At 34.8% G+C, this 21,806-nt stretch overlaps 1 protein-coding gene across 3 annotated transcripts in view; it reads right to left on the bottom strand.

Annotated features, from left to right (window-relative positions):
• Positions 1-21,806, bottom strand: part of FOXN2 (forkhead box N2) — a 66,561-nt gene that overhangs the window by 6,160 nt on the left and 38,595 nt on the right. For all 3 annotated transcript variants that reach the window (XM_053200568.1, XM_027072505.2, XM_053200567.1), the window contains exons 3-5: positions 11,151-11,275; positions 8,651-8,715; positions 950-1,018 (exon numbers count right to left, since the gene is read on the bottom strand). In XM_053200568.1, the coding sequence (XP_053056543.1) occupies positions 950-1,018; positions 8,651-8,715; positions 11,151-11,275 (259 nt within the window). The remainder of the gene's footprint in view (positions 1-949; positions 1,019-8,650; positions 8,716-11,150; positions 11,276-21,806) is intronic.

Genomic DNA, 21,806 nt, shown 5'->3' with positions numbered 1-21,806 from the left:
ATTAACACCTGATATTATCATGGACAAGAAAGTAGTATACCAATATTGTTGCATTTTGCATTTCCCTGACTTTTAGACAAGTTGCTTATCTTTTCAAATGTGTATTGTCCACTTTATTTCCTTCTTTGAGACTTACCTAATTCATATTATTTTCTTGGCTTTTCTGTTGGGCTTTTTACTTCTTACTTGTAGAATCCTTTTATATACACATACTCAATATTAACCCTTTGTTATATACATAGTAAAAAAAAATGTTCTCTCAGTGTTTTGCTTGGGTGACTTTTCTTACAGCTATCTTTTGTTGTCAGAACTTCAATTTTTTTTTAATTTTTTTTTTTTAAACATTTATTCATTTTTGAAAGACAGAGAGAGACAGAGCGCAAACGGGGGAGGGCTAGAAAGGGAGTCACAGAATGCAAAGCAGGCTCCAGGCTCCGAGCTGTCAGCACAGAGCCTGACGCGGGGCTCGAACTCATGGACCGCGAGATCATGACCTGAGCCAAAGTTGGCTGCTTAACCGACTGAGCCACCCAGGAGCCCCATTCAAAATTTTGACATTTAGTTAAATTTACTCACATTTTCTTTTATGGATTTTGCACTTGTATCTCAAGGGTTTTCTTATTTCTAGGTTATAAACATACCTTCCTATATTTTCTTATCTATGGCTTTCATTTTTACTTTTAAATCCTCAAGTTTAATTTTTATACATGCTATTAATTTCTTCATTTCTTGGTCCATGTAAAAAAGATCTATCACAATATTAAACTCAATCTCATAATTTGCTCACATAAATTAAAATATGATAAGACAGAAAGTAATTCAGATGAAATCATAATTTAGTTGGAAAAAAACAATTTTGCCTATAACATTTAAATACTTTGCATTCCAAATTACATTTGAAAAAGCACTCACAAAAATGTATTTTAAGAAGAAAAACAGGATTGCTTACATTCTAAAATTCCTTGTTCTATAGAAGTATTTAAAAGCATCATTGCAGTGGCAGCATCAATATCAGATTCTGAAAAAGGAAACCAGTAACAATATTAATGTTCTTTATAAAAGAGAAGCTATTTTAAGTATTTGCAAAGGTAACCAAAATTCAGATGTGGTGCATATTCTTTTGCTTAAATACACACACACATACACATACACATTAAACAAAATGAGACACATTATTCTGCAATTTGTTTTTGTTCACTTAAAATTATGAACAGTTTTATGAACAGTATTGAATGAAGGAAAACTGCAAGGTACTAGAGATCATAAAATTCTTTATGATTTTAATAACTTTTTCTTTCCTCTAGCTTACTTTACTATAAGACAGTAATAACTCATAACACACAAAATACGTGTTCATCGACTGTTTATGTTATCAGTAAGGCTTCCAGTCAACAGTAGACTATTAGTAGTTAAATTTTTAGGAAATCAAGTTATACATGGATTTTTCAACTGCATAGAGGAAGGAGGTGGGGTCAGCACCCCTAATCTCCACATTTTCAAAGGCCAACTGTAATTAACTAAAAATGTATACAAAGACATTACTTTTTAGCATTTAAAAAATATCCTTACCTGTGCATATGTGTGTGCAGTTATGAAGGAATGCATTAATTGCATGCTAGTTACAGGAGTTAAAAGTATATGTACTTGGTCAGTCTAGATCATGTGAATCTACAAATGCTAAATGAATAATTATTGCTGGCACAAAAGTATTAGTAATGTTTTTAATCATTATATATGAGCCTACAAGTACTATAGATTTGTATAATACATATGAGGGCAAAAATAATTATAGATATTCCATAAGAAAAATAGGCTTTAAAAGGTTGAGAAAATCAGCAGATCTACTCCAGATAAAGTCATTATGCTCTCATATCTACTTTTCTACTGAAAGTTCCTCTCCATCTTGGTGATCTATTATTCTGAATAACTAAAATAAAAGTGAAATGATACAATCTAAACGTGAAGAAAAAGTTAGAAAATATTTAGAAATTTTAAATTATAAAGGATGTTTAAAATAAGATTTGGATTTGAAACTTCCCATTTCTACCTCAAAGTCAGAAAACTTCTGTTAACCCAAAGTTTTCCATTTTATTTGTAATATCTAATTATAGAGTTATTCTAGATAATAAGGTCATAAAGGTATTGACTTGTCTTCTCCCCAACCTGACTATAAACTTAGTGAAGGCAGAAAAGGTTATTGTTATGGACTTTACCAAACAGACTTAGGTAAATCAGAAGATGGTTGTTACAAGGGAGCACACAATACTGTAGTTCTTTCCCCTTGAATAAACTGTGACTTTGTGAAACACAAGTCTCTATATGAACGCCTCCCCAGTTAGACTGCCAGCTTAAGGTAGGAACCCATCTTACCCTCTATGTTCCACAATGCCTGTAACAATAGTAGGTCCTTGATAAATGTGTAAATAATAAAGTATAAGATCTCTTTATCCTCCTTTCTTTAGATTAAGCTACTACCTACCACCAAATTACTAACTAACGTTATCAATGGGCTTAGCATGCTCTAGGCATTAGTAACTCATCTAATTCTCACAACTTTATAATGTGGGCACTATTAGTATATTTCCATCTTAAAAATGAAAAAAAAAAAAAAAAGAAAAAGACACAGAGGGGTTCTAGGAATGATAGTGATGGGACTTGAACCTCAATAGTCTATTTCTAGAATCCAGGCCTTCAATCTGTACTCTATCATCAATCCTTAATACTTACTAAGTATCCATGACTAGAGTAGGATTCTGCAGAAATTTACAGAAGATACTGGAAATTCTCTATTCTGTTAGTCACTCAATAAGTTGAGTGCCCTGTTACGAGCCAGACATCATTCCAGGTTGTGGGAACACAGCAAAAAAACAAAACAGGAAAATCCCTAACCTTTCAGAACACAAAGGAATAATTAAAACACAGTATGTCACAAGGTGATAAACACTAGGGAGAAAAATTAAGAGGAAAGGGAGATAGAGAGTGTTGAGAAAGGTGGTTGCAATTTTAAAAACAGAGGTTAGAGAAGGTCTCAACAAGAGGCAACAGTTGAGCAAAGATCTCTGGGAGATGAGAAAAAGAAGCCATTTAGATATCTGAGGGAAAAGTATTTCAAGACAGAAAAAACACTAAGTAAAAAACATTTCAATCATATCATAGCCAAAAGGATAGCAAAACAAAGATCTCTCAATTCTCGTCTTTTAAAATGAGACCTGACTACAATTTGATAGAGCTCAGTATTCTAACATGTCCCTGAAGAAAAAAAAGTGCAGACTCTAGCCCATATTGTATCTCTGTGTGAACTGGAAAAAAGCAACTCTGCCTCCAGGTGAATGCTTCCCTGTATGAAGGCACACAGCTTGAAGACTGGAGTGTGGGTTGAATTTCAGACCCCACTTACTGTCTCAGCCAGATGTCCTTGGGCAGGGCACATCTTTAATGGCACTATGCAAAAGCCCTACAGAGAGATTCCTGCTACATGAAATAATTTTTCTTTTAATAAAAAAAAGGTCTATCTCGTTTCCAATTTTATTAAAAAGAGGCGGGGAAGGGGGAGGTGGTGGTGAGGGAGAATCTAGCACTGAAATACATTATGATGAGGAAACAATTTCAGGACATTTATAATCTTATAAATGAAGTACCTGTAAAATCTTATCAAAAAAAATTAGTGTATCTCTAGCTTAACCTCCCATAGTAAACTTCCATTAGAATTCAAGGAGTCATATTTCTGAAATATAATACCTAAAATAAAGAAAATTGATGAGGCTTATCCAGACAACATAAGAAAATTGCATGAACACCACATTTCTTTTCTCAGTTTCCAAATATTTAAAAATGATAACAAAACTAGGTATTATTTCTGTACAGTAGGACAGGAAATGTGTTCCTTAAATACATTTATTTCTTGTATAAATTAAAGCCAAATTAATTTGAACTCTCCCACATGAAATTAACTTTATGAAACCAAAAACTTCTTTGCAAAAGGATTTTATCTGTATCTGGTTTGGTTTAGAACATTTGTAAGTGTGCTTACCATAATGCCTTGCCAATTAATTCTGGAAAAAAAAGTCTAACTGCAAGAGAAATGACCCAAAACACTCAGTAATCAAGAATACCTGATTATCAATGATTTGTCCAAGGTACATTCTTGGAACAAAAACAACAAAAACACTTTACAAATTTTACAAAAACTTTACAATTTTAATTTAGAATACCCAATCTGTTTTGCTATTAACATTAAACTGAAGACTTACTTATTGTCACAATTAAAAACACTTCACAATGTTACTTTTTCACTGACAATACTTCACACCATTTAAAAGGTAGCTGTGTTTTTAAAAAACATACTATTAGCTAGGTTATCTAACATGTCCAGTTCATAAAGAATAAAAATCTGGTGCTCCTATAAGGTCTTTTGTTTATATTTTCTGGCACTATTTAGATTAAGCAAATAATTAACTTCTAGTTGAAAGTCATTTGTCATTAGTCATGAGAGCTATCCAAATAGTGATTAAAAAAAAAACAAACAACTTAGTTCAAAGTCTTATTATTTTTTTCCTTCATAGTTCTGACTGGAGTTCAAAACCTGCTACTGATTTAACAACTGGTTCAAATAAATTTCCATCGTAAGTGTTAATTTGTATGTCTTGGCTTATATTTCATTAGGTTTGATGCTGGGAAATTATGAATGATCATTCAGAAAAAAATTAAAAGACACTAGGTTCAGCTATGTGAAAGTGAGGGTTTTTGAGAGAGAGAATCCCAAGCAGACTCCACACCGCGAGTGCAGAGCCCAACGTGGCGCTCAAACTCGTGAACCAGGAGATCATGACCTGAGCTGAAACCAAGAGTCGGACGCTTAACCGACTGAGCCACCAACATGCCCCGAAGTGAGGGTTATAACACATTTCTGTTCTAACAGACTAACACATTTCTGTTATCTGATTCTCAATTCATTTGCTTAAGGAATGCTATGAGAACAAAAGAGGCAGAATTTAAATATTTACAAGCTCAGTAATAACTATAAGGACTTATTGCCTCTATCAAAACTAATATACACATTTAAAGAGCATCCAGAGAAGTTGTCTCTTGTGATTCTTTAATAGAGGAGAGCAATTTTGATAAATTGCTGATACTTTAAGCTGCTTGGGCCACTGGTTTACTTTCATTTCTATTAAGATACAAATTATGCTGATTTGCGACCTTAAATTTGCCCTTAGATTTGCACTTAGCCCATAATATCATCGTTAACTGCCTAAAGTTTGTATTTTCTTGTAGTATACTAGTGCTTAAGTAGAAATACTAAAACTTACTAACTAGAATGTGAGTTCCATTTTTGTCATCTTTGTTCACTAATGTATCCTTGGTACCTAGTACATAAGTGTGCTCAATATTTAAGTGGATGAATTTATTCCAAACCCACACCAAACCAAAATACTGAGAAAAACAGGTTTTGAGATCTCAGTATGAGATTCTTATGTCTCCTGCCGCGTTATACAATCCTGTAAACATAAATATTGGCACATAAAATTAGTCACTGAAAGGTGAGCAAGAGATACTTTAAACAAATTGCTGCACCTACTCTGGATGACAGTGACTGTTTCTCAAATTCCTATGCCTAAATAAGTTCTTCTGTTGCTCTTACATATTTTAAAGGTAGCTATAATATAATTATTAGTAAAGATGATTCTATGAAGTGATAGATGAATATAATATTGGATTCTAATACTGGAACTCAATGACACCAAAGTGATCTTTACAAAACACAATACTGACAATGTTGCCTCATTCTTTAAAGCCCTTCAGCAGCAACTCAGGCACCTCATACATGGTAGGAATGCAGGTTCTGAAATCAGAGTTTCTGAGTTCTTTGTATGCCATTTACTAGTCGTGTGGCCTTGAGAAAGTTACTTACTCTCTTCAAACTTCAATCTCTGTATTTGTAAAAGGAAGTAACAATACCTCAAAGAGTTGGAAGGATTAAATGAGATGACACATTCAAAGCATCATAGTAAGAAACTCAGTGCTAACTAATGTTATAATTATAGGAAGGAGTTCAAACTGCTTACTCTAAGTAAGTTCTCCTTGATTTGGCTAATGCTTGCTTAAACTTCTTCATTTGCCTTGCCCATGCTAAGTGATCACATCTACAGCTACTGGACCAAGGCTATCCAATCCTCTTTTATACTCCTAGGCTTCAGCCAAACTCATCAGCCTGTGGTTCCCAGCAGATACCCTCCAACAAGGTCAAGTATTCCCTCAACTTTTCAGGTCTGGCTCGAGCACCACACTTTGTTTTCTAAGAGGCCTTTCCTAACCTACCTCTAAGCTTAATTTGCCACTCACTTCCTTTTTGTCCCAGTGCACTCTGCATAATTCTTATCAACCTTCTTCAATTAAACTGTATGGTTTTTCAGAGCAGGGCCTGGGTCTCTTTCAACTCTGCATATCTCAAAGCACCCATACATTGCTTGGCACCATGTGGGAATTCCACAATTACTTATAGAATAAACAGTTGAATGTTTAGTCCCTTTACCACTGTGTTTTTTCAAACTTTTCCCTAAAAATGATATCAAGATAGAAAAAAATGCAAATTTCCTCAACAGTCTATCAAACTACCCTAAAGCAACCTGATTTATATATGAATTTTCTCAAGTTTTTGTTTGGTCTTATGTTTTCCTCTTAAAACTCATAAGAACTGTACATTCTATTCCAGGACAGACCTGCACTTGTTTCAACCTAGAACACCAAGCACCCTTCCCACCAAGTCCATTATTACCAGGCCTAAGACTCACCAGTATAGAAATGGAGGGAAGTAAGCTGTTAGCAGCACTGAAGAGATGATGAACCATATGCATAAGTCGTTAGACGAAGGAGAAGTGCCTATGCTCCAGTTATGAAAAACTGGCTAAAACTAGCAAGAGAAAATTGTGGAAGTGTCTGCTCCCCAAAGGAAGAAGCAGAGTTAGGATGGGATGGCATAAGAGCAAGAAGAGATTCTAAATAAACCCAGAATTCACAAAGAAAATGTTCTCAAAATTTGCATATGAACTGAGCTTGAAAGACTAAAGGTCAGAACTTATTGAGATAATAAAAAGATGCAGTTTTAGCAATGCCTACATGTAAAGAGAAAGCACATTTGTCCATGCAGGGAATGAGAAAACAGATACTTGCCTTATGTTAAGTCAGAACATTATCTGAAGCAAACATGTAACTTCCTTGCAGAGTTCTCTTGAGCTTTTTCATACTCTTTCCCTTCCTTATTTTTACAGACCATCTTCACACTGCTTCCTAGGCTTGGTTTAGTGTAGTTCCAAAGAGCCAAAATGTGTCTGATACACAGAAGGGTTTTTGGTCTGAGGATTTCTGTTTTTGAATGTCATAGAAATGTCTCTAGGCCCCAAAGCAACAATGCTAGAAAACCTTATGTTAATACATCACTAATTTATAATATTAACTATGAGTAGAGGAAAAAACTACTACCTCAGAATTTTGATATACTTCTAAAAAGTCATCTACAAAATTCTGAAAATTAACTTGTTACCTTCTTAAAGTTCTTTCCATTTAACCTATAAACGAAAAATTTTGAACTATATTCTAATCCAGGGGTTGACAAACTTTTTCTGTAAAGGGTAATCAAATAAATAATTTAGGTTTTGCCAGCAAAGAGGAAAAACCAAGGATACAATACAGAGATCTCTGTGGCAACTATTTAACTCTGCTCGTGACAAATTTTCATATGCCTTGAAATATTATTTTTATTATTTTTCAATTATTTACAAATATAAACTCAGAGGTTATACCTAAATAGGTGGTGGGCCAGATAGGGGGCAAAGGCCAAGGGCCCGAAGGCCAAAGGCCACCTCTTTTGAAGTCTAAGACAGACCTGAAAATACTGATAGTATGACTAAGAAACATTTTCCTTTTTTTTTTTTTTAAATGCTTATTTTTTGAGAGAGAAAGAGAGAGAGAGAAAGGGAGGAGGGGAGAGGCAGAGAGAGAGGGAGACACAGGATCTGAAACAGGCTCTAGGCTCTGAGCTGTCAGCACAGAGCCCAACAGGGGATTCAAACCCACGGACCTTGAGATCATGACCTGATCCAAAGTCAGACACTTGACTGATGGAGACACTCAGGCACCCTGCAAAGTATTTTCATATTTCCTTCCTTCCTTCCTTCCTTCCTTCCTTCCTTCCTTCCTTCCTCCCTCCCTCCCTCCCACCCTCCCTCCTTTCTTTCTTTTCTTCCTTCCCTTCTTTAATATGAAACTTATTGGCATATTGGTTTCCATACAACATCCAGTGCTTATCCTATCTTCCTATTTTCAAGAAAAAATATACATAAAAGGAAATGAAAAAAAGAGATACACAACAGTATACACAGTATGAGCCTAGCATTTGGAGAAAAAGTATGTGTGTGTGTGTGTGCATGCATACATACATATCTACTCATACATAAGGGCAAACAAAGAACCAAAATAATTAAAACAAAATGTTGACTATAGAATAAAGAGTAAGTTTTAGTTTCTTTTTTATAAGTGTTTTTATTTTCCAAATCTTCTACAACAAGCATATAATATACTTTTATGGTTAGAAAAAAAAATCCTTACTTTTGACCTGAGTTTTTCGGATTTAAAATAATGTTCTTTCACATACCTTTGAGGGTTCGCACCTGGTTCTGCTTGAGTACAGAGCTTAAGAAGTGAGGTGATAAAGAGCCACTGAAAAATAGAGATAAGACAAATATGCTTATAAAAATCTTTATTTCACTTTTTATAGAACTTAGTCACAAATACAACTAATTTATACAATAAAAAACACAAACTATTTTTACCTTGTTTTCTTTGCTAATACTATTCAGTTTAGGAAGAATCTGCCAAAGCAGAAAGAGCATTAGATCCAAGATTAAATCACAACTATTTGGATGTTCTTAGGCAAAATAATTAATTTCTTAGTTTCTTCATCTGTAAAATAGGAATAATTAAACCTCCCACACAGGGTTGCTGTGATGATTAAATAATAATAATGCATTTAAAATGCCTGTAACAATAGATAATACATAATAGTTACTATTTGGTTTTGTATTGGATGCTTAAGTTTGATGATATTAATATAGGTGTTACCACAGAAATGAAAGCATTTATCAAAACAAATGTGTAAATAGAACTGTATGGTTCCTGATTTTATTAATAAATATCAATATCAAACTAATCTTGCTATATTCATAAAAACACCAGCAGTTTGGGCTTTTTTAATTCCAAAAATTAAAGCATTTTGGGGACACACTATTCCTGTTCTTTGGAATTTGTGATAGCATAAAAAAATCTGTTTTGCTGGGGTGCCTGGGTGGCTCACTTGGTTAAGTGTCCAACTCCTGATTTTGGCTCAGGTCAAGATCTCACTGTTATGAGTTTGAGCCCTACATTAGACTCTGTATGTAGCCTGCTTCTCTCTCTCTCTCTCTTTTTCTCCCTCCCTCTCTCAAAAAAAATATCTGTTTTGCTAAGTAAATTATAAGTCTATTTTCTACTCACAGTTTCACATACACTTTATTTCATTGTCTTCCTCAACTCACCAATTATGACATGAAAGGGCTACACAAAGGCGTATCAGATGGAACCATCATTTTGCCAACAATGAAAAAGAAAATGTTTCTAAAAATATTAAGATAATGTTTTAAAGTAAAAAATTAGAATCTTTATGGTGTCATTTATGTGTTTTTAAACCACAAATCATTTTTATTTAACATCTAAACATATGATAAAGCTAAAAAGTACAAACATGAAAATGCAACATATCAAAGTCACAGTAAAGTGCATTATTTGATGGTAGAGTGTCAATTCTCTCATTTAATCTTTAATTAAAAAAAAAGCAGAGCTAAACAACACACACAAATGACCAAAGGCAGAACTTACCATTAGTTTCCAAATTAATTTTTTTAACTAGTATACCTCATAAGCACCAACATTAACTAATAAAGAGAAGATACTAAGTCCCAAATAAGCACCAACATTAACTAATAAAGAAGATACCAAGTTCCAAACAAGGCTATAAACTCTGATGACTTCTTTTCTAGGTTTCATTTCATACAGACAAACTACTCAATAATTCTTGTGACAATAATCCTTCTAATCTACTAGTATAGTAAATAAACTTAAAATCTCAATGAGTATATAAATATATTACTGATTGCAACTTTAGCCTTACTAATTTTTTACTGTATTTTGGGTACAACAAGGTCTCTAAGTTAATTAATAATAGTTCAAGAAATTAAACATTGCATTAAATACTGATTAATAGTAGCTTTCTCCCTCCTTTTGTGTATGTTTGAAATTTTCCATTTAGTCTTTTATTAAAAAGCCTCTAAAATTTTCCAAAAAAGAAATTAACCATTGTTAGGCTACCCTCAAAAGTAACTCAACGAAGTCTGGCATTTTCAATTCAAATGAATGTACATAATAGAATTAAAAAAAACAGATTCTTTAGGAAAAGGAAACAAAACCAGATTTGAGGTACCATTTTCAGCTTTGACTTAAATGGGAAAGCTATAAGATCAATAGGAGTCACTGAGTTTGAAAACAAAACCCAAGGAAATACATTACAATTATATTCACCAGCAAAAATGAAATGAATAAAAAAACTCAAAGCATTATTCGGCTTGTCAGACATTTTAAAATTTGAGACTCTGAACATAATTTTCAAAATAGTAAATGTGGTGTGAAAGAAAACCAAACTTAAAATAGAAAAGAAATATAAATATACATATAAAACTGTTACAGTGACAAACCATTAATCACCTTACTTTAGAAAGTTTATATATACTTTTAATTTGTCTTGTCTTTAGTATGCATTTGTATTGCAGACAATTAAAATAATTTAAACCTTTTGTACCTAGAATCATATTATAACTTTCTTTACATACCCAGTAGGGTGTATTTTCCAGAATTTATGTTCTTACCTATCAAATATCCTATTTCCTAATAACAAAAAGTTAGATATAAGTGAAAATGCCTTAGGCTAATGTCTTACCCCATATATTGGTCTCCATACAATAAAAAAAACCACACAGAAAACCTTACAACTTTGTTAAGTTTTTGTATCTCACACAATGAAATCTTATAAATCACCACTGACACTTTTATGGAAGATCCTGTACCTTTGTGGAGATGCAGGAGGGGTGTAGAATGTTAATGCTGAGGAAAAAGGTTGCTTCTTCAGTGCCTGCATAAGGTTGGGTTTATATTCTGGATCAACACACCATAAGGAACCTTTCCCATTAACCTAAAATAAAATACACAAGAATTATTTACCTGGAATCTTTAAGACCTACACAATCAGTGCCTGGATGTTTTTACTAAATGTGTGGGGGCAAAAAACCCTACAGTACCTTTTGAGTAGAATGTAAAGGTTGAAATAAGCTTGCTATAAATGCATTGTGTGATTAAAAGCCCTAGAGGCAGATCTCCAGCTCTGCCATTTACCTGCTACGTGACCTTAGGAAAGTTAACCAACTCCTATCTCTCCAAGACACTCTCCATTCCTTCATTTGGAAGGTAGGGATGATAACACGACCTACTTTATAGGACTGTTATGGATTAAATTATGCATGAGGGGCAGTACACAGTGCCTGGCACAGAGAGCCACAGGACATGCCAATCACTTCATTGTCTGTGAGAATGGTACAACCCCAAGAAGTACAGTGAAGAGCACGAAGGACTATACAATGTGGTCCTCCACATGCTAAGTTGTAACAAATGGAAGCCATTATAGGAAAAACAGAAAGAAAAGGAAAAATTAAGCTTTCTATGCAGCAGTATATCAAATAATACATCAAAAAATAATTCTCATTTTTAATGGTATTAACAGTAATATTTAAGTTAGTATTTAAAGTAAAATTTAGGGGCGCCTGGGTGGCTCAGTTGGTTAAGCATCTGACTTCAGCTCAGGTCATGAGCTCATGAGTTTGAGTGAGTTTGAGCCCCATGTCAGGCTCTGTGCTGGCAGCTCAGAGCCTGGAGCCTGGATTCTGTGTCTCCCTCCCTCTCTCTGCCCCTCCCTTGCTCGCACTCTGTCTTTTTCTCTTTCTCAAAAATAAACATAAAAAAATAAAGTAAAATTTAAATTTAAAATGCAAATGATTTAATGAAAAGCACAGTAGAAGCCTCAGGGTGGCAAATCAACAACTGAGTATGGAAAAGACTCCTATAAAAGATAATGAAGAGGAAGGAAGCATCATTAGCCCTTAGAGGATTTAAGTTACAACATTTGAGGGACTTTTAGATAATATGGCAATGAACATATGAACCCAGATGCCACTGAAATAATCAACAGAATCTAAAAATTATGTAATTTGTATGATTACTAGAAACTGAAGAAACCATAAACAAAAGTGCCTGCTAAATTTCAAATGGGAGCTGCCTGAAGGAAGGGCTTGAGTGATCCACAGTCGGCCCCATGTGAAGGACCAGCTTAGAGGAAGGTAGGCGGACCTGATACCTGAAAAACCTCACTAATATTATCTAACATACAGAGAAAAGGCTAGGCTATGGGATAATTCCTTCAAATAGGTTTGAAAAATACTACACATTTTACTTCTCTCCTTCTTAGAAGGTCACACTACATATTAGCAGGTTAAGGGATCTAAATATTTCTGTGATTAAGCCAGTTTTATATGGTTTCCTAAAATTATCCAACACAGAACTTCCTTCTCTCAGGTAATATTTGAGGAAGCTTGTGTTCTGTGGAACACCTATGAGAAAATTTGATGTAATTAGTGAATTTTTATAGACTACACTTTCAAAATATTAATGGAAAAAACTATAAACATTGATTAGGCCATTAAGAATAATAAATTTCCTTTTAAAGATCACAATTTTAGGAGCACCTGGGTGGCTAAGTGAGTTAAGTGTCTGATTCTTGATTTGGGCTCAGGTTATGATCTCATGTTTTGTGAGATGGAGCCCTGCATTGGGCTCTGTGCTGATGGCATGGAGCCTGCTTGGGATTCTTTCTCCCTCTCTCTGTCCCTCCCCTGCCCATGTGCACTCTTTGTCTCAAAATAAATTGAAATATCTGAAACCAGCTTTTATCACATCTGGGGAGGGGGGTATTATTATAATGTTATATAATATAAATAATGAAAATAAAATTGATAAATTGATAACTAAAAATTAGGAAAATAAGGGAACTGACAAATCAACAGAGTATTCTAAAAAACTATCAAAATATTATACATCCTAGTTGAGGTAGTCAAAGGAAATAAATGAAGGACTTTAGGAGCTGTGAGATCACCTGCTAACTCTTCCTTCAGGATAAATCTTTACTACTTCCTTTTTTTTTTTTTTAATTTTTTTCTTTTCTTTTTTTTTTTTTTTTTTGAGACAGAGAGAGAGAGAGAGAGACAGACAGACAAAGCACAAGCAGAAGAGGGGCAGGAAGAGAGGGAGACACAATAAGAAGCAGGCTCTGTGCTATCAGCAGAGAGCCCGACACAGGGCTCAAACCCACAAACTGTTGAGATCACGACCTGAGCCAAAGTTGGACACCCAACCAACTGAGCCATCGGCGCCCCTATCCTTTCCTATTTCCTTAGCTGAACATCCCTAACTGCACATCCTGAACAGTAGCTAGATAAATATATCCATACACATGTACCGCATCCACACATAGCCTTTACACAAAACTCCACAGCCATGCAAGAAGAAGATCCAAATTCAATCTCATCCCACTTCCCCAGAGCTAAACACTACTTGTACAGTGGTTAAGAGTGTAAGCCTTGGAACCATTTTGCCTCCTTTGGAATCCTGGTTTTGTCACTTAAGAGCTGTGTAATCTTCAGAAAAATGTCTATGTTCAAAATATAACTATATAAAACATAGTACCTATTTCAAGAATTACTGTATTGTAAGAGTTAATTCACATAAAGTGCTTAGAACACTGTCAGACAATAAGTACTCATTAAACATTGGCTACTGCTATTGATATATGTTCATTTTCTTTGTAGTGTTTAAAATTTTTTTTTAAATGTTTATTATTTTTGAGAGAGAGACAGAGCGTGAGTAGGGGAGGGGCAGAGAGAGAGGGAGACACAGAATCCAAAGCAGACTCCAGGCTCTGAGCTGTCAGCACAGAGCGCAGCGCAGGGCTTGAACTCACGGACTGCGAGATCATGACCTGAGTGGTGGTTGGATGCTTAACCAACAGAGCCACCCAGACACCACTCTCTTTGTAGTTTTAAAAACTGTTCCTGTTTCCTCTAGTCTAATAGCATGCAAGTTTGTTTTTCTGTTTCTATTCTACTAGATATTGGCATTAAATTTTAACAAATATTTTTGAAGATTTTTTCTCTACAAGTGCTGAAAATCAACCATAAGGTATATAATCTTCTCTTCTCCCACCATGTGACGTTCAAAACTTCCTTAGAACTCATAAGATTAGTGAGTTTCAAACTGTTAAGTTTTTTTTCATATTATACCTTTCTATTTCAAAAGCCCTTTGTTAAAATTTGAATTACACTTCATAATTAAATTAACAATTACTTGGACAACAATAAAATTTATGCGTGTTCTAGTCCCCTGTCTCCTTTTTGTTTATACAAAATCCTATATGATAGAAGCTGTTATGATTGCTGAAGATTTTACATGATGAATTCCAGAGTGTTTCCATGTCCCAAATTCTTTGTTAAGATAATATTTTATTACTGAGGCTCTTTTATCTTCTGAACATCATGTCATAATTATTAGAGCAGAATGGCATAATATAAGAACACTGTTCCACAGGTATAAATAGTAAGGTCTTAATCATTGCTTATTGATTGGCAATGTGATATTGGACAAAACATTTAATCTCTAAGAGTCAGTCGTCTTACTCATATTTTATTCATAAAATAAAAAACCAGGCCACTTTACTGAGTTGTGAGGAGATTCGAATAAGGTAATTTATATGTGACACAGAGCTGGAAAATAAGTGAATACTTATTTCTAGGGGTTATTCTGAAATTGGCATAAAGTAAGAGTTTATATGGTTTAGTAACAGTATATTCCTCTAAGAGGGAGTTAAAAAAATCAACAAGAACAAAAATCAATTAGTTCTGAGTAAGACAGTAAAGGTAGTAAAGAACAAGGAATAAACTAAATTTAGAAGGGAAAATAGTTCTTGTCTTAGAAAAACTATGAGTGTTAGGCAGTTTTTAACATCCTAGCAACCCAGATGTATAGGAAAAGAAAAACCATGGGTGTCATACCATACTGTAATACAGAAAGAAACATACCATACTATTAGATGAAACTTTTCCTGGTCATCAGCAGCAAAATACCACATGGACTATATATTAAGTATTTGAAATCTTGATTTGTTTTTCAAAGGATGTCAAATTTTATATATGTATTTTTGGATTAAGTGATGAAATTTCTTAAATTAAATATATTTTCAGTCACTTGGCCCAAATTATAAATATGTTTCAATGATAGGGAAATAAAACTTTAAAACATTAGCATCCACAACATCCTTTGCCCCAACCCACTTCAGTTTCATATAGAAAAGATATGTCTGGATTATTTTTCATATATTGACTAAGACAATTATGTTAAGAATGTTAGTCATGTTCTATCTTGGTATTCCTGAGATTACACTCTTAGAAACTGTTTTGTTCAATAATCTACTTTTCAAATTCAATCGTGAGAATTACAAATTGTTTTGAACATAGCAGAATTGCTATTTCCTTGAAATAGTAAATTGGAAGAACTGGTACTGAAAACCTGCAGTTCAGGGCAGTTAAGTATCTTGAGTAAGGTCTCCAAATAACAGTCTGGTTTATGTTACCATGGCAGCATTTCCTTTCACTGGGTCTGTTCACAAACTATCAGTAACAAGAGATAAAACTATGTATTTGCTAACATTATGTTTTAAGATCTTCAGGAAAGAAAAATTTATTTTAAACTCTTACTTAAAAACCTTGCCCTTTTATTACTGTGCTTAGAAGACAGAACACAAATAATAAAGAGTTTCAGATGTTAAGTATTATTTTAAACTAAATTTGCCTACAACAAAATAAATCTTCTGTGCAATGGAAACAGGAAATGTGCATTCTCTCATTTACTATTTTGCATTGTGGAACTCTAAGGCGTCTGGACTTACTTGTTAAAGAACCACTGAAGGTGCTAAAGACATAAGGAAAATACTAAGAAATGAACTTCAAAAAGATCTAAATGTTAGTTGTAATGAAGAGTTTGGGAGAAAAGGCAATGTTCACTATTTCTGAAATGTTTTTATGTACTTGCCCTGTGCATTTTAATAGACTCCCCTCAACTACCTTTTCTGTGGTAAAAAAAAAAAAAATGAATTAAAAAGAATTAACTAATTAAAAAGGGCATTCATAACTCTTGTTTATAGCTTCTAGTATGAACTTTTATAGTGGTTGGCATGACTTCTTTCCTGGAATTCAGCTATTGAAGGGAGTCATCACTATGCAAATCTACAGACTAAAATTGTACTAAACCAGGCAAAATTTCTAACTTCATGTTTCCCAGCTAAAATTCCAGTTACAGTATTTTAATTTGGCTTTATAAAAATTTAGGAAAGTAGATATAAGACCTAGATATTTAAATATTTAAAACATGAAACCTAAACCCAAGCAAAAAAAAATGTATCACGTTTAACTTTTATAAATACTGAGGCAGATAAATACCAAGCCAAGATTTTTAGACCTCTCTATTGAGAGCAGTAACTATGGTATGGATGACAGTGAAGGAAAGCTAATCAGCAGCTATCCAGCTGGTTGAGTATCATTTCCACTTTGTAGTTTGACCCAGACCTTGCCATCTTGCCTTTTTTCTGAGATTATCATCTATAGATAAGAGATATTCATCAGAAAAGTGCTGTCAAGGTCACCAAATTCAATTCCAACATTTACTGGAAGTAAGTATAATTTACTTGCCTTCTGCATATTACAAGAGAAACAGTCATTTTGAAACACTAATTCAAGAAGTATTTCATACATAAAAAAAAAAAAAATCCACAAGCATTCCCAATCCTACTTGAATGTATCACACTTTCTGTCCAAATTTCAGACATTTAAGCAGGCTACTGATTTTTGAGAAGACCATCACCTGCCTTTCTCTCCTCTCACCCTGACCTCAGTTGTGACAGCTTGCTAATTTTTGTCCCAATATATTACAATTTCTCTATTTATCCTCATATTCTTTATTATCTCATAAGATAATTTATTTCTCTTTGTCACACTCTCCTTGTACTCTGTAATACTGTTCTTTCTTTCTTTCTCTGAGCACTCAAAAATGTTCAGGTTAATTATGTAAATAACACACACATTTACAAATTATGGTCAAGAACAAGTCCCTTTTGATCACTACCACAAATCAAACCACACTGGACATATTATTTTGCAACTTTTATTACAAACAATACCATAGTGAATATCATATACTCCTTGCATGCAAGTATGAATGTTACTCTAGGGAAGAAATCAGAATCTAATCCACTACATCAAAATATATGCACATTTCTAATTTTAATAACTGTAGTCAACTTGCCCACAAAAATGGTCATACTCATTTATACTCATATCAGTAGTGTGAAAATATTATTGTTTCCCCTATACTTATCTAATTTGATATTACCAAACGTTTAAAATTTTTGCATTCTAATGGGTATAAATTACTTTTGGGGTTATTTTAGTTTGTATGTCCCTGACAACTTGTGAGGATGAATATCTTTGCCTGCTTACTGACCATTTATATTTCCTCCTCTGTTAATTGCCTGTTCATATTCTTGTCCATTTTCCTATTAGTTTTTTTTTTCTTATTGAATTAGATGAGTTCGTTACACACGGTGGTGTGCTGCTCACTGTAAACATCTCCCATCAACATCACATTTAATGACATAATACTGGTAGCTTGAAACTGGCCATGATGGAAATATTTATACCATGAAAATTTAGAGAACCTACATCCCCACCTACTCAATCCTTCAACATTTACCAGCACGCCATATTTTGAATCCTAATCTGTTGGCTGCTACTTGTCTCAATCACATCTTAGCAATCATTTTCAAGTTTTTGCAACATTCGATATTGTTGCTCATTCACACTTAAACTTAACCTCTTTAGATTCCATTACAACACACTTTTCCTAGATTTTTCTATTGAAAATCATTGCTGCTGATGACTTCAAAACTTAGAGCTTCAATCCCACATTACCACTATTCCTGTACCATACTTCTAAGTACCAAGTAGACATTTCCCCTCTTATGTCCCACCATAAGTATAAACACAATAGGTCTAAAACTAGTAAATAATTAAGTGATACAATTCAAAATAAAATCTAACAATGCACATTGGAACGAACATATCCAACATTTCTAAAACTTTTAGTCATCTGAAAGGAAAGTTTGACTGAGAACTGGGGGAATTTGCCTCCAAGATGGCTCACTCACATGGCTGTTGGCAAGAGGCTGCTTAAATGTTCTTATGATATGGCAGCTGGGTTCCCCCACAGCTTGTTATCCAAGAGTGCAAGATGGAAGCCATAGTGGCATTTATGACCTAGCCTCAAAAGGCATGCTCCAGCATTTCCACAATATCCTCTTAATTACACAACTCAGCCCTATTCATTATTGGCAGGAACTCTACCAGGGCATGAATACTGGAAGGTAGGGCTCATTTGGGGTTCTCTATGACAGAGATTGATCCTTTGAAATTACTGAAGCTTTTTCAATGGCCTAACACATAGTTGGTCTTCATAAATATTCCATATGTAGATGTGTTAGATAGCAACATTTTACAAAAGATAACTAATACAACCTCCTTTAAGTTAGCTGTAAGATGATGATGTGTCCTGATGTCTTGCTACTCATGGACTAATGGCACCAGGATCAACGGGGAACTAAGGGTACAAGACAAGTGAAAGAACTGAACTCTAAAGTATGACAAAGTCCTATGAGGAGATATTGAACATATGCAATGTTTTATCTTTGGGAGAGCACAAATAAAGTGGTGGTCATAAAATAAGGTTAAAAAATAAAACTACTCAAATTTTAACAAATTCTTTTTTTAAAAAAAAATTTATTTTGAGAAAGAGAGAAAGAGACAGTGTGAGAGAGCAGGGGAGGGGAAGAGAGAGAGAGAGAGAGAGAGACAGACAGACAGACAGACAGACAGACACCCAAGCAGGTTCTGTATGTACAGCATGCAGCCTGATGCAGGGCTTGATCTAATGAACTGTGATATCATGACCCGAGATGGATGCTTAACCAACTGAGCCATTCAGGCACCCCGATTTTAACAAATTCTTTTTGACAAGAGTTGGATGCTTAACCAACTGAGTCATTTAGGCACCCTGATTTTAACAAATTCTTAAAAGCCAAGAATGAGCTAGCAAGATAACTGAGCATCCTGGGATATCTACTCGCCAGAATTTTTCTATGAGTCTCCATCCAGTGCTCCAGAGGAAGACTGGAGGCAGTGAGAAATACCCTTGGAGATGATGATGGGATGTGCAGAACATACTAAGGTTTAAGCCTGGAGCAAGAATATCAGGCAAAGCTCATCCATGTTTCAGGCCCTAAATGAGCACAAGATGAGATGAGGTGTCACTGTGGGACAGGCACAAAAACTGGACAAAACTCCACTATGAAGCCAAAGCTGCCTGCCACTAAGAGAGAGGCAAAACACCCTTTTCATCCCAGTCCCAGACAAAGGATGACTGCTGCTGGGACAGAAATACAAAACTCAGCTATCCTCACACTTTACTGACACTAGGCAATGGCCATGTGTCATTAGGTAATGGGCAGGAAATCTGCTCATGCCCAGATGATACAAAGCAGAGATATACTTCCACTGAGAAAGGAAATGGTCACTCACTTATACCCAGGACCGTCCACTGATAGTAGGCAGAGTTTATTTACCATGATAGGAATGAGCAGGAAATTGGCCTGAGCTCTGAACAGTGCTATCCAATAGGACTTTCTACAGTGACAGAAATATCATATATCTGTACTGTCCAATATGCCAACCACTAGCCACATGTAGATAACTGGCTACTGATAAGTGCGGCCCTAGACTCTTCTCTGAGTAGATGGGAGAGACTGTCTGCTCCCAGGGGAGGCAAGCAAAGTCCTACTTTTGAGACAGGCATAAGAGCCTGCTTAATACTAAAACTAGAACAGAAGAATCAAGAAACTCATGTTCCCACCCCAAGAGCCTCATACCAAGTAACAAGCAATTGTTATGGGAGGGAAAAGAGCACAGACAGAAATAACTAACTCTCCTCCTGCCCCCAAACGTATCACAAGCTGAAAGATGAAGGTAGAGCAAAAATGCTAAGGAACATCATCTAACACTCCAGGACTTTCACTAAGCACAAAGTATTAGCAGTCCATTTCTACATGAATTTGAAGACTGTGGTATTCTAAAGGTAATTATGACAACCACAAAACCCAAACCCAGCCCAATTATTTACAAAGATTGACCAACACCTGTTTCACACTAACAGACAAAAGTAGAGGCATGTCTATTTCTGAATAGAAAGATTATTTGCCTCAGTCTCTACCATTCTTTTATAAATAATGTTTGACATTTAATCCAAAATTAGGAAACACACACAGAAACAGGAGATAAAACACTCAACAAAACCAAACACAGAGATGGATGAGATAATGAAGTTATCAGACAGACACCATATCTATAATTAATATGTTTATGGATCTAGTGGGAAATTTTAGCAGAAAGATGGAGACTAATTTTATTGTTATTTTTTAAATGCTTATTTATTTTTCAGATAGCACAAGCAGCATAGGGGCAGAGAGAGAGAGAGAGAGAGAGAGAGAGAATCCCAAGCAGGCTCCATAGTATCAGTGCACAGTCCAACACAGAGCTCGAACTCATGAACTTTGAGATCACGACCTGAGCTAAAATCAAGTTGGCTGCTTAACTGACTGAGCCACCCAGGTGCTCCAAGATGGAGACTACTTTTAAAAAAGGCAAATAGAAGGGGGCACCTGGGTGGCTCAGTCAGTTGGGCATCGGACTTTGGTTCAGGTCATGATCTCACAGTTCATGAGTTCAAGCCCCGCATTGGGCTCTGTGCCAACTGCTCAGAGCCTGGAGACTGCTTTGGATTCTGTGTCTCCCTTTTTCTCCACCCCTCCCCCACTCGTGCTGTCTCTTCCTCTCTCTGAAAAAAAAAAATTAAAAAAAATTAAAAATAAAAAAATAATAAGGCAAATAGAAATGCTAGAAATGAAAAATATGCACAAGTCCTTTATCAGGCTTATCGACAGAATGAACACAACAGAGGGAAGACAGAATCTAGAGAAAGATAAAAATTATCCAAACTGAAACAAAGAGAGAAAAGAGTAGGAACTGGGGCAAAGTAACCAAGAGGTAAGAAAGAGCAAATGGTCTAATATATTTTTACTTGGAAGCCCAGAAGTGGGAAGTGAGCCACAAGAAATATTTAGATATAATGAACAAAACTTTCATAAATTTAATAAATGACAGATCTGATAATGACAATATCCAATAACAAATCACAGATCCAAGAACCTTTGAAAAACCAAAGGCAGGATACAAAAAAAACCAAACAAAACAAAAACCACACCTAGGTGCATCATAGTCAAACAGTGATATAAAGAAAAAAGTCCTTGTGGGAGGGGAGATGGACTAAATGGGTAAGGGGTATTAAGGAATTTACTACTGAAATCATTGTTGCACCATGTGCTAACTAACTTGGATGTAAATTATAAAAAAAAAAGAAAAGAAAAGAAAAGAACTATTACAAAGGAACAAAGAATGGCAGCA

This window comes from Acinonyx jubatus, chromosome A3, assembly GCF_027475565.1.
Source record: "Acinonyx jubatus isolate Ajub_Pintada_27869175 chromosome A3, VMU_Ajub_asm_v1.0, whole genome shotgun sequence".
Lineage (NCBI taxonomy): Eukaryota > Metazoa > Chordata > Mammalia > Carnivora > Felidae > Acinonyx > Acinonyx jubatus.
This window is presented reverse-complemented; position numbering and strand designations above follow the sequence as displayed.